The 14,064-nt window shown below is 48.2% G+C and overlaps 2 protein-coding genes across 4 annotated transcripts in view; one reads left to right on the top strand and one right to left on the bottom strand.

The window, feature by feature from the left end:
• ift122 (intraflagellar transport 122 homolog (Chlamydomonas)) overlaps nt 1-12,212 on the bottom strand; it is a 186,278-nt gene extending 174,066 nt beyond the window's left edge. For both annotated transcript variants that reach the window (XM_070895828.1, XM_070895829.1), the window contains exons 1-4: nt 12,021-12,212; nt 11,571-11,637; nt 2,806-2,890; nt 265-343 (exon numbers count right to left, since the gene is read on the bottom strand). In XM_070895828.1, coding sequence (XP_070751929.1) covers nt 265-343; nt 2,806-2,890; nt 11,571-11,637; nt 12,021-12,079 — 290 coding nt within the window. In that variant the 5' untranslated portion in view covers nt 12,080-12,212. The remainder of the gene's footprint in view (nt 1-264; nt 344-2,805; nt 2,891-11,570; nt 11,638-12,020) is intronic.
• A 242-nt stretch (nt 12,213-12,454) lies between these two features.
• The window catches only part of mbd4 (methyl-CpG binding domain protein 4), a 41,032-nt gene continuing 39,422 nt past the window's right edge, over nt 12,455-14,064 (top strand). For both annotated transcript variants that reach the window (XM_070895827.1, XM_070895825.1), the window contains exon 1: nt 12,455-12,509. The gene's annotated coding sequence lies outside the window, so the exon portion shown is untranslated. The remainder of the gene's footprint in view (nt 12,510-14,064) is intronic.

Below are 14,064 nucleotides of genomic sequence, written 5' to 3'. Positions count from 1 at the left end.
CTTGTCCCTTGCTCCTTGCTCTGCCTCTCACCTGCTGTCCCACCTTCTCCTGGACCTATAAGCAATGCTAAGGGAAAGGTAGCGGTTACCTTTTCTTCTTCATTTTTTCTGTTCATGTTTTAAACATAGACGCATGACACGACGCATAGAAACATGACACCGGCTTTTAAATCAGAATTTGCTTTTCATTTCGATGCAAAAATATTTCCAAGAGATCCACAATGAACAGTTGAGGAGAAAGAGAAACAAATAAAAGAAACTCACGTATACTTCAAGATGCCTTCCAGTTTAGAGGTCCAAATAATAATACTCTTGTCAGTGGAACCCGATGCAAATCGCTTACCTAAGATGATCAAGGTCAATTCATTCAGAAAACAAACAAATGCAAATTCATTTTCACTCACAAACTTAACAACCTGAGTTTCAAAATTGTAGATTCAATTGTAGGAACATGTTATTCTGGTGAGTCTGAATAACATGCTCCTGCCATCATGAGTGGATAGTAGCTCAACACATCTGGTCTTCACTGGCAACGTGTCATAAGTGAGCTCCTCATACAAGCCATGATATCACAAGTTAGCACCGAGCAAATCTCCCGAAAGACAGGATGCAAGAAGTTTTTTTTTAATTTACAGGCCAGTTCTGGGGCCAATGTCACACACCTCCTAGTGGCCAGTTGCACAGAGTACTGGTACAGACCTGCATACAATGAGAGATGTTATGGGGCGGAAACAGAACAAAATGAAACTTGCAATGAAAAAAATTGCTGAACTTGGTTCAGGATCAAACTGAGGCTCCAGCGGCTCGGCTGATAAAGTCAGTAAATCATCCATCATCATAGGCAGTCCCTCAAAATCGAGGAAGACTTGCTTCCACTCTAAAAGTGAGTTCTCAGGTGGCTGAACAGTCCAATACGGGAATTACAGTCTCTATCACAGGTGGAACGGACAGTAGTTGGGTGGGTGGGGAGTCTGGTATGCCGCACGCTCCTTCCGCTGACTGCGCTTGGTTTCTGCATGCATTCGCCGATGAGACTCGAGATGCTCAGCGCCCTCCCGGATGCACTTCCTCCACTTAGGGCGGTCTTTGGCCAGGGATTCCCAGGTATCGGTGGGGATGTTGCACCTTATCAAGGAGGTTTTGAGGGTGTCCTTAAAACATTTCCTCTGCCCACCTAGGGCTTGCTTGCCGAGTAGGAGTTCCAAGTAGAGCACTTGCTTTGGGAGTCTTGTGTCGGGCATTCAGACAATGTGGCCTGCCCAACGGAGCTGGTCAAGTGTGGTTAGTGCTTCAATGCTGGGGATGTTGGCCTGGTCGAGAACACTGACTTCAGTGCGCCTATCCTCCCAGGGAATTTGCAGGATCTTGCGGAGACATCGCCATGACAGGAGCCGACAACTGCTGGACGGACCACCGCCTAATCCGTTCCGTCATCAATATTAATATAGCCCAGCGATAGAAGCAAAGCCACAGAAAAATCAACGCTGGGGCACTCAAAGACCCAGCTAAGAGAGCCCTATACAGTCAGCGCCTCACTGCCAACCTGGTGACCCTCGATGACCCCAAGATGCAGAGTTCCCACAGTGCTTGGTCTGCCCTCTAGGCCACCATAACCAGTGCCTGCGAAGAGACGCTCAGTCACTCAACTAAGAAACACCAGGACTGATTTGATGAGAAAGTCAGTAAAACAGACCAGGAGCTTCCTAATTCAATTATCAGTCTGTGCTGAGTTAGCCGCGTTTGCTTAGAGAAACCTTTGGTGCATCATAGGCAGTCCCTCGGAGTCGAGGAAGACTTGTTTCCACTCTTAAAATGAGTTCTTAGGTGGCTGAACAGACCAATATGAGAACCGTAGTCTGTCACAGGTGGGACAGACAGTCGTTGAGGGAAGGGGTGGGTGGGACAGGTTTGCCGCGCGCTCTTTCCGCTGCCTGCGCTTGATTTCTGCATGCTCTCGGCGATGAGACTCGAGGTGCTCAGTGCCCTCCCGGATGCACTTCCTCCACTTAGGGCGGTCTTTGGCCAGGGACTCCCATGTGTCAGTGGGGATGTTGCACTTTATCAGGGAGGCTTTGAGGGTGTCCTTGTAACATTTCCTCTGCCCACCTTTGGCTTGTTTGCCGTGAAGGCGTTCCGAGTAGAGCGCTTGCTTTGGGAGTCTTGTGTCTAGCATGCGAATAATGTGGCCTGCCCAGCGGAGCTGATCAAGTGTGGTCAGTGCTTCGATGCTGGGGATGTTGGCCTGATGAGTGCAATGGTCTCAGCGCCGTGTGCTAAGGAGGGGAAACCGGTTGGGGCTGCTGCTGTAAATCATTATCCACCAGGACCCCTGCTAGAAAGTGCATGTTTGGGTGTCGAAAAAGTCCAGGATCAGACTTGGTTGTGATGCCCTATATGGTTGAGTGCTCTGCCAACACACTGTCTGGGCTCACACGTGGTAAGTGGTCACTTGTGCAAGTTACCAGAGAGCAATTGCACTCGGGGATCCATACTCAGCCTTAGGAAACAAATTCGATATAGGTTTACTCAGTACATGTGTATCCGCCCCCTCAATTTCTGTGCCGACAGAGCTCCTGATAGAAACAAGCTGTCATAGAGTGGGTGCCAAGAGGAGCTGATATACTTGGGTATAATTAGAGAGAGAAATTGCACAATGGTCAATAAGTGTTACGAATATATGTGAAAGGGGCAATAAAATCTAAAGACAAGGAGAGAAAACATAATTGAAAACAAGTCTCTAACAAAATAAACATTTGTGCAAGGAATATTAGTCTATTCCTCAGGTATAGAACCCTGGTCACCTACCATCTTTAGCATAGGCCACACAGTAGACAGTGTCCCGGTGTCCCTTGAGTGGCTGAATGAGAGTTCCATCAGAAGTATCGTATACCTAGAAATAGAACACGGTATATTTTACGTCACATCTTTACATCTCCATCCACACTGTAGATGGCACAAAGTGCCTGGCCCGCTCGAATGATCCCCTATGCTTACTCGTCCTAACCTATTAAGGTGAAAGGTTGCTTTAGGGCCTTCCTACCTCAACTGCATGGCTGTCCTTTGCTTGCACTTGTTACAGATGCAAGCACTCCAACTTCACCCCCTGCCCCCACCTCCACCTCGTGGGGGGGGAAATTCCAGAAATCCTTCTTACACCTGGGAACCGAGCCCTTCCAGGAATTGTTATTCATTAATGATACATAGCGCAGAAGGAGGCCCATCGTGTTTGCGCCGGCCGACAAGAGCCACATGGTCCTTGGTCAGCAGCCCTAAAGATTACATATAAATCTAGGAACAATGACGGAAAGGCAAAGAGCACCCAGCCCAACTAGTCCGCCTCACACAACTGCGACACCCCTTATACTGAAACATTCTGCACTCCACCCCAATCGGAGCCATGTGTTCTCCTGGGAGAGGCAAAAACCAGATAAAAACCCAGGCCAATTTAGGGAGAAAAAATCTGGGAAAATTCCTCTCCGCGACCCATCCAGGCGATCGAAACTAGTCGAGATCACCCTGGCCATATTCGATTCCCTGCAGTACTTACCATTATATTTGCTCTGTCCAACAAAATGTCATCCAGTCTAATCCCAATTACCAGTTTTAGGTCCGTAACCCTGCAGGTTACTGCACTTTAAGTGCCCATCCATCCATCTCTTAAAAGTGGTGAGGGTTTCTGCATCCACCACTCTTCCAGGCAGCGAGTTCCAGATCCCCACAACCCTCTGCATAAAGAAGCCATCCCTCAAATCCCCTCCAAACCTTCCACCAACCACCTTACAACTATGCCCCTCGTAATAGACCCCTCCACCAATGGAAATAGATCCTTACTATCCACTATGTCCAGGCTCCTAAATATTTTGTACACCTCGATGAGGTCTCCTCTCAACCTCCTCTGTTCCAATGAGAACAAACCCAGCCTCTCCAATCTGTCCTCATAATTAAGATTCTCCATTCCAGGCAGCATCCTAGTAAATCTCCTCTGCACCCTCTCTAGTGCAATCACGTCCTTCCTATGGTTAAGTCATGGCAGGAGAGCTCGGTCGGGTGTTATGCTCCTCCTGTACCATGTGGGAACTCGGGGACACTTCCGGTGTCCCTGACGACTACGTGTGCGGGAAGTGTATCTGCCTCGAGCTCCTGACGGTCCGTGTTGCGGAGTTGGAGATAAGGGTGGATTCACTCTGGAGCATCCACGATGCTGAGAATGACGTGAGTAGCACATGTAGTGAGTTGGTCTTACCGCAGGAGAAGGGTCCACAGCCAGATAGGGAATGGAAGACCAGCAGGAAGAGTAGTGCAAAGAAGGTAGTGCAGGGGTCCCCTGTGGTCATCCCCCTGCAAAACAGATACACCGCTTTGGGTACTGTTGAGGGGGATGACTCATCAGGGGAGGGCAGCAGCAGCCAAGTTCATGGCACCGTGGCTGGCTCTGTTGTACAGAAGGGCAGGAAAAAGAGTGGGAGAGCGATCGTGATAGGGGATTCAATGGTGAGGGTAATAGATAGGCGTTTCTGCGGCCGCAACCGAGACTCCAGGATGGTATGTTGCCTCCCTGGTGCAAGGGTCAAGGATGTCTCGGAGCGGGTGCAGGACATTCTGAAAAGGGAGGGATTCAAATTCCTGGGGCATTGGAACCGGTTCTGGGGGAGGTGGGACCAGTACAAACCGGACGGTCTGCACCTGGGCAGGACCGGAACCAATGTCCTAGGGGGAGTGTTTGCTAGTGCTGTTGGGGAGGAGTTAAACTAATATGGCAGGGGGATGGGAACCAATGCAGGGAGACAGAGGGAGACAAAATGGAGGCAAAAGCAAAAGACAGAAAGGAGATGAGGAAAAGTGGAGGGCAGAGAAATCCAAGGCAAAGAACAAAAAGGGCCACTGTACAGCAAAATTCTAAAAGGACAAAGGGTGTTAAAAAAACAAGCCTGAAGGCTTTGTGTCTTAATGCAAGGAGTATCCGCAATAAGGTGGATGAATTAACTGTGCAAATAGATGTTAACAAATATGATGTGATTGGGATTACGGAGATGTGGCTCCAGGATGATCAGGGCTGGGAACTCAACATCCAGGGGTATTCAACATTCAGGAAGGATAGAATAAAAGGAAAAGGAGGTGGGGTAGCATTGCTGGTTAAAGAGGAGATTAATGCAATAGTTAGGAAGGACATTAGCTTGGATGATGTGGAATCTATATGGATAGAACTGCAGAACACCAAAGGGCAAAAAACGTTAGTGGGAGATGTGTACAGACCTCCAAACAGTAGTAGTGATGTTGGGGAGGGTATCAAACAGGAAATTAGGGGTGCATGCAATAAAGGTGCAGCAGTTATAATGGGTGACTTTAATATGCACATAGATTGGGCGAGCCAAACTGGAAGCAATACGGTGGAGGAGGATTTCCTGGAGTGCATAAGGGATGGTTTTCTAGACCAATATGTCGAGGAACCAACTAGGGGGGAGGCCATCTTAGACTGGGTATTGTGTAATGAGAGAGGATTAATTAGCAATCTCATTGTGTGAGGTCCCTTGGGGAAGAGTGACCATAGTATGGTGGAATTCTGCATTAGGATGGAGAATGAAACAGTTAATTCACAGACCATGGTCCAGAACTTAAAGAAGGGTAACTTTGAAGGTATGAGGCGTGAATTGGCTAGGATGGATTGGCGAATGATACTTAAGAGGTTGACTGTGGATGGGCAATGGCAGACATTTAGAGACCGCATGGATGAACTACAACAATTGTACATTCCTGTCTGGCATAAAAATAAAAAAGGGAAGGTGGATCAACCGTGGCTATCAAGGGAAATCAGGGATAGTATTAAAGCCAAGGAAGTGGCATACAAATTGGCCAGAAATAGCAGTGAACCCGGGGACTGGGAGAAATTTAGAACTCAGCAGAGGAGGACAAAGGGTTTGATTAGGGCAGGGAAAATGGAGTACGAGAAGAAGCTTGCAGGGAACATTAAGGCGGATTGCAAAAGTTTCTATAGGTATGTAAAGAGAAAAAGGTTAGTAAAGACAAACGTAGGTCCGCTGCAGTCAGAATCAGGGGAAGTCATAACTGGGAACAAAGAAATGGCGGACCAATTGAACAAGTACTTTGGTTCGGTATTCACTAAGGAGGACACCAACAACCTTCCGGATATAAAAGAGGTCAGAGGGTCTAGTAAGGAGGAGGAACTGAGGGAAATCTTTATTAGTCGGGAAATTGTGTTGGAGAAATTGATGGGATTGAAGGCCGATAAATCCCCAGGGCCTGATGGACTGCATCCCAGAGTACTTAAGGAGGTGGCCTTGGAAAAAGTGGATGCATTGACAGTCATTTTCCAACATTCCATTGACTCTGGATCAGTTCCTAACGAGTGGAGGGTAGCCAATATAACCCCACTTTTTAAAAAAAGGAGGGAGAGAGAAAACAGGGAATTATAGACCGGTCAGCTTGACCTCAGTAGTTGGTAAAATGATGGAATCAATTATTAAGGATGTCATAGCAGCGCATTTGGAAAATGGTGACATGATAGGTCCAAGTCAGCATGGATTTGTGAAAGGGAAATCATGCTTGACAAACCTTCTGGAATTTTTTGAGGATGTTTCCAGTAAAGTGGACAAGGGGGAACCAGTTGATGTGGTATATTTGAACTTTCAGAAGGCTTTCGACAAGGTCCCACACAAGAGATTAATGTGCAAAGTTAAAGCACATGGGATTGGGGGTAGTGTGCTGACGTGGATTGAGAACTGGTTGTCAGACAGGAAGCAAAGAGTAGGAGTAAATGGGTAATTTTCAGAATGGCAGGCAGTGACTAGTGGGTTACCGCAAGGTTCTGTGCTGGGGCCCCAGCTGTTTACATTGTACATTAATGATTTAGACGAGGGGATTAAATGTAGTATCTCCAAATTTGCGGATGACACTAAGTTGGGTGGCAGTGTGAGCTGCGAGGAGGATGCTATGAGGCTGCAGAGTGACTTGGATAGGTTAGGTGAGTGGGCAAATGCATGGCAGATGAAGTATAATGTGGATAAATGCGAGGTTATCCACTTTGGTGGTAAAAACAGAGAGACAGACTATTATCTGAATGGTGACAGATTAGGAAAAGGGGAGGTGCAACGAGATCTGGGTGTAATGGTACATCAGTCATTGAAGGTTGGCATGCAGGTACAGCAGGCGGTTAAGAAAGCAAATGGCATGTTGGCCTTCATAGCGAGGGGATTTGAGTACAGGGGCAGGGAGGTGTTGCTACAGTTGTACATGGCCTTGGTGAGGCCACACCTGGAGTATTGTGTACAATTTTGGTCTCCTAACTTGAGGAAGGACATTCTTGCTATTGAGGGAGTGCAGCGAAGATTCACCAGACTGATTCCCGGGATGGCGGGACTGACCTATCAAGAAAGACTGGATCAACTGGGCTTGTATTCACTGGAGTTCAGAAGAATGAGAGGGGACCTCATAGAAACTTTTAAAATTCTGACAGGTTTAGACAGGTTAGATGCAGGAAGAATGTTCCCAATGTTGGGGAAGTCTAGAACCAGGGGTCACAGTCTAAGGATAAGGGGTAAGCCATTTAGGACCGAGATGAGGAGAAACTTCTTCACCCAGAGAGTGGTGAACCTGTGGAATTCTCTACCACAGAAAGTAGTTGAGGCCAATTCACTAAATATATTCAAAAGGGAGTTAGATGAAGTCCTTACTACTCAGGGGATCAAGGGGTATGGTGAGAAAGCAGGAACGGGGTACTGAAGTGCATGTTCAGCCATGAATTCATTGAATGGCGGTGCAGGCTAGAAGGGCTGAATGGCCTACTCCTGCACCTATTTTCTATGTTTCTATAATATGGCGACCAGAACTGCACGCAGTACTCCAGCTGTGGCCTAACCAAAGTATTATACAATTTAAGCATAGCCTCCCTGCTCTTATATTCTATGCCTCGGCCAATAAAGGCAAGCCTTCCGTATGCCTTCTTAACCACCTTATCCACCTGGCCTGCTACTTTCAGGGTTCTGTGGACAAGCACTAGAAGGTCCCTTTGTTCATCTATACTATTAAGTGGCCTACCGCTGACTGCCAAAGGTTCTATAGATATGTGAAAAGAAAAAGATTAGTGAAAACAAACGTAGGTTCCTTGCAATCAGATTCAGGTGAATTTATAATGGTGAACAAAGAAATGGCGGACCAGTTAAACAAATACTTTGGTTCTGTCTTCACGAAGGAAGACACAAATAACCTTCCGGAAGTACTAGGGGACCGAGGGTCTAGTGAGAAGGAGGAACGGAAGGAAATTCTTATTAGGCGGGAAATTGTGTTACGGAAATTGATGGGATTGAAGGCCGATAAATCCACGGGGCCTGATAGTCTGCATCCCAGAGTACTTAAAGAAGTAGCCCTAGAAATAGTGGATGCATTGGTGATCATTTTCCAACAGTCTATCAACTCTGGATCGGTTCCTATGGACTGGAGGGTAGCTAATGTAACACCACTTTTTAAGAAAGGAGGGAGCGAGAAAACGGGTAACTATAGACCGGTTAACCTGACATCAGTAGTGGGGAAAATGTTGGAATCAATTATTAAAGATGAAACAGCAGCACATTTGGAAAGCAGTGATGGGTTCGGTCCAAGTCAGCATGGATTTATGAAAGGGAAATCCTGCTTGACAAATCTTCTAGAATTTTTTGAGGATGTAACTGGTAGAGTGGACAAGAGAACCAGTGGATGTGGTGTATTTGGACTTACAAAGGCTTTTGACAAGGTCCCACACAAGAGATTGGTGTGCAAAATCAAAGCACATGGTATTGGTGGTAATGTACTGACGTGGATAGAGAACTGGTTTGCAGACAGGAAGCAGAGAGTCGGGATAAACGGGTCCTTTTCAGAATGGCAGGCAGTTACTAGTGGGGTGCCTCGGGGCTCAGTGCTGGGACCCCAGCTATTTACAATATACATTCATGATTTGGATGAGGGAATTGAGTGTAATATCTCCAAGTTTGCAGATGACACTAAGCTGGATAGCGGTGTGAACTGTGAGGAGGACGCTAAAAGGCTGCAGGGTGACTTGGGCAGGTTAGGTGAGTGGGCAAACATTTGTCAGATGCAATATAATGTGGATAAATGTGAGGTTATCCACTTTGGTGCCAAAAACACGAAGGCAGAATATTATCTGAATGGTGGCAGATTAGGAAAAGGGGAGGTGCAACGAGACCTGGGTGTCATGGTACATCAGTCATTGAAAGTTGGCATGCAGGTACAGCAGGCAGTGAAGGCGGCAAATGGTATGTTGGCCTTCATAGCTAGGGGATTTGAGTATAGGAGCAGGGAGGTCTTGCTGCAGTTGTTCAGGGCCTTAGTGAGGCCTCACCTGGAATATTGTGTTCAGTTTTGGTCTCCTAATCTGAGGAAGGACGTTCTTGCTATTGAGGGAGTGCAGCGAAAGTTCACCAGACTGATTCCCGGGATGGCAGGACTGACATATGAGGAGAGACTGGATCGACTGGGCCTGGAGTTTAGAAGGATGAGAGGGGATCTCATAGAAGCATTTAAAATTCTGACGGGACTGGACAGGTTAGATGCAGGAAGAATGTTCCTGATGTTGGGGAAGTCCAGAACCATGGCACATAGTTTAAGGAAAAGAGGTAAGCCATTTAGGACTGAGATGAGGAGAAACTTCTTCACTCAGAGAGTTGTTAACCTGTGGAATTCCCTACCGCAGAGAGTTGTTGATGCCAGTTCATTGGATATATTCAAGAGGGAGTTAGATATGGCCCTTACGGCTAAAGGGATCAAGGGGTATGGAGAGAAAGCAGGAAAGGGGTACTGAGGTGAATGATCAGCCATGATCTTATTGAATGGTGGTGCAGGCTCAAGGGGCCGAATGGCCTACTCCTGCACCTATTTTCTATGTTTCTATGTGTATACCCTTTCCTTATTAGCCCTCCCAAAGTGAATCACCTCACTCGTCTCTGAATTAAATTCCATTTGCCACTGCTCTGCCCACCCGACCAGTAGATTGACATCCTCCTGCAGCCCATGACTTTCCTCTTCATTATCAACCACACAGCAAATTTTAGTGTCATCTGGAAACTTCTTAATCATACTTCCTATATTCAAATCTAAATCGTTGATATATACCACAAAAAGCAAGGGACCCAGTACTGAGCCCTGTGGAACCCCACTGGAAACATCCTTCCTGTCACAAAAACATCAATCATTACCCTTTGCTTCCTACCTCTAAGCTAATTTTGGATCCAACTTGCCACTTTGCCCTGGAACCCATGGGCTTTAACCTTCATAACCAGTCTACCATGCAGGACCTTATCAAAAGCCTTGCTAAAGTCCATATATACTACATCGCACGCACTACCCTCATCGACCCTCTTGGTTACCTCCTCAAAAAATTCAATCAGGTTAGTCAAATATGATCTTCCCTTAACAAATCCGTGCTGATTGTCCCTAATTAATCCTTGCCTATCCAAATGCAGATTTAACCTGTCTTTCAGGATGTTTTCCAATAGTTTTCCCACTGCTGAGGTTAGGCTGACAGGCCTGTAATTACTCGGCCTATCCCTTTTTCCCCTTCTTAAACAAGGGTACCACATAAGCAGTCCTCCAATCCTCCGCCATCATGCCCATATCCAAAGAGGACTGGAAAATGATGGTCATGTCCTCTGCTATTTCCTCTTTTACTTCGCTCAACAGCCTGGGATGCATTTCATCCGGGCCTGAGGACTTTTCTACTTTCAAAGCTGCTAAACCCCTTTTACGGAAGAGACACTGCTATATTATAAAACATACCGAAGAACAGTCTTATCTTAATAAGCAACAAAGACTGCCTGCATTCAGAAGGGATCGAGACAAACTAGTTGGATTAGATGGGCTTAGGATTGGTCAGAACAGGTTATTAATACCTGTACAATTCAGTGCTGTGGCCACAGTTTTGTGTCCATTTGGGCATCTTAATATGTTGGGAGTTCAAAAAGGAGCAAAAAGAATGATTTGTGTATATGTGACATTCACAGAAGTGTACGAATTAGTATGTATTAAATCAGTATTTCTGTCACATCTTGCACTGAAATCCAATGTAAACATCTCTATGGGATTTCTCAATTTAAATGTGTTTACGGCTGCCTGTTTTGCTTCTCTGATGATGTTTGTAAGTTTTTTGACAGGATTTTCCAGTGAATGTGACAGCTTGTGGTGCTGGAATAGTCTAAAAGCACAACTTTGAGTCTGCATGTAGTTGCGGTATCTGGGCACTAGGTGTATCTGTCGAGCAGTGTTTTATTCTCTTGGGCTCCACATTGATGGCCATGTTGGGTTTTGTTTGTGAAGGACATGGATGGGTTGTCTGGTAATATGCTCCTCCCCCAACGGTTGGTCGCTCCACAGTCCATTCTGGGGCAGATCATCACCACCAGTATCTGTGCCCACAAGATCAATGCCCGTTCTGGCATTCCATGGAGTCACAAGGACAGAGAGCTCAAGGCAACACAATGACGAGGACTCACTGAGAGCAACGCCATGCGATATCTACCAGGACATACGTATGGAAAGTGAGAAATCGACAGAGATTGTGAACATACCAGAACTCTGTTTCCCGTTGCTACTATCAGCTGGGTTCCATCTGGTTTGAATGCGATGTCATAAATACTGCAGAGATGTGAAAATAAATATTTTTGTAAATTTAGAAGCAATGAACTGATGTGAAAACATAATCAGGAATTTCTTCCAATAACTAAATACAGTAGACAGGCTGGTTTTATTTCCCTCCCAGCATTATCACACACTTTACTCCACCGCTGGCGTCTTATTTCCTGCCTACCCTCTCCCCAGTGTATCCCCCACCCATCACCACGGTGTTACCCCTGTCCCCTCGGTGTATTAAACCCCCATCCCCAGGTGTACTGTCCCTCTCCCCCTCACACACTATGTTCGGCGCGGCCTGTTTACATTAGAAACCGCGTTACTACGTAGCAAGAGGGAGAATTGTGGTAGGGGGTGGTGCGCGCCCGGCCGCAGCCCGCTCTCCTCACCACTGTTCGACCTTCTCCCTGTCGTGTACCCTGTCGATCCAGGTGGGGACGGCCCGCATCTTCTCGCTGTCTTGCCCCGGGGCCGGCCTCAGTCGCTCGCTCACTGCCGGCTCGGCCCTTCGCGCTCAGTAACCGTCAGCGGGGACGCATGCGCACCGTCCCTCGTTCCCAGTATCTGCCAGCGCGTGACGCATGCGCACGGCCCCCTCCCCGTAACCGCCAACTGGACGCATGCGCCCCTCCCCGCACCAGCCAGCGGGGGCGCGTGCGTACTGCCCCCTCCCTCCACAGCAACCACCAGCGGGGGCGCATGCGCACCGCCCCCTCCCCAGCAACCGCCAGCGGGGACGCATGCGCACCTCCCCCTCCCCAGCATCCGCCAGTGGGGGCCATGCGCACCGCCCCCTCCCACCCCCGGGTCAAATCCCGCGAGATGTGGACGGAGCGGTTGTGCGCGAGATTTGAAGCTGCGGAAATGGCGGGCTGGCGGTGAGTGCTGAGCGGCGCCGGGCCGGGCGGTGATAAAAACCCGCACGGGTGGCTCTGCGAGTTGCGGTCCGGGCTGCTTCAGTTGCTGGAAATCTCCGCGGGGTCAGGCACCATCCGTGGAGAGAGAGAAACAGGTCGTCGACCCAAAACAAACTCTTTCTCCACAGATGCTGCCTGACCCGCGGAGATTTCCAGCATCCGCAGTATTTTGCTTTAATTGCTTTTTTCCTCCCCAGAGCTTGGTGAATTTGCTCATCTCGGCACCCGGACACTAACCCGACAGCTCCGTCCTGACGTGTTGTCATACCCCATTTCCCCCTCCCTAACATCGCCCGTCTCCGACCCTGCCTCAGCTCATCCGCTGCTGAAGCCCTCACCGATACCTCTGGGCCTGACTATTCCAACATACTCCTGGCTGGCCTCCCACATACTCGTAAACTAGAGCTGATCCAAAACTCGGCTGCCCATGTCCTCATCATCATCATCATCATAAGCGGTCCCTCGAAGCAAGGATGACTTGCTTCCACACCGAAAAGGGATGAGTTCACAGGTGTTTCAATGAAGGACCTAATATTCCAGATCCCGAACTACATCCTGAGGGGGTGGAAGATGCCTGTGGGTGGATTTTTTTAACGTGTGGTGGCCGTTGCACACCAGCCACCACACGGGCTTGACAGAGCTAGGTCTTGGTCCAGTGGCGACTGGAGACCAGCTCTGCTGCACAGACCTAGTGTGCACATATATCACAGTGTGGGCTGGCCCGGGCCGCCCCTGGCCCCGAGCTCACCCCGCTCCTGGGCCTCGATCACGTCCCTCTACGATCTCTCGCCGCTGCTTTGCCCCAACCTCGCTGCTCCTGCTGTACCTGCCCACAGTCCAATCACCGACCTGGACCTTGATGACGTCACTCTTCGCTGCCGTCTCCCTCCTGCACCAGCTCGCGCCCATGGCCGCCGCTCGCTGCTCCTCTTATGGCCCCGACCTGCTGCTGATGGTCTCTCGTAGCCCTGCCCTAACTCGCACCAAATCCCACTCTCCCATCTCCCCTGTGTTCACCAACCTACATTGGGTTCTGAAAATTCTCATCCTTATTTTCAAATCTCTCCCTATCTCTGTAATCTCCTTCAGCCCCACAACCACCCCCTCCCCCCAGAGATGTCTGCGCTCCTCTAATTCTGCCCTCTCAAGCATCCCTGATTATAATCGCTCAACCATTGGTGGCCGTGCCTTCAGCTGCCTGGACCCCAAGCTCTGAAATTCCCTGCCTTTCTACACCTCTTTCTCCTTCAAGACGCTCCTTAAAACCTACCTCTTTGACCAAGCCTTTGGTCACCTGCGCTAATTTCTACTTATGTGGCTTCGTGTCAAATCTTTATCGCATAATGCTCCTGTGAAGCGTCTTGGGACGTTTCACTATGTTAAAGGCGTTATATAAATGCAAGTTGTTGTAGTTGTTGTCCCACCGAGACTGCAGTGTTGATGAGTTAATGGTTTCTCCTCGGCCTGTGTCGCAATATTTTTACACTATCTACCGACCATTTATCCTGCCAATTTG

Source organism: Pristiophorus japonicus, chromosome 12 (assembly GCF_044704955.1).
Source record: "Pristiophorus japonicus isolate sPriJap1 chromosome 12, sPriJap1.hap1, whole genome shotgun sequence".
NCBI lineage: Eukaryota > Metazoa > Chordata > Chondrichthyes > Pristiophoridae > Pristiophorus > Pristiophorus japonicus.
This window is presented reverse-complemented; position numbering and strand designations above follow the sequence as displayed.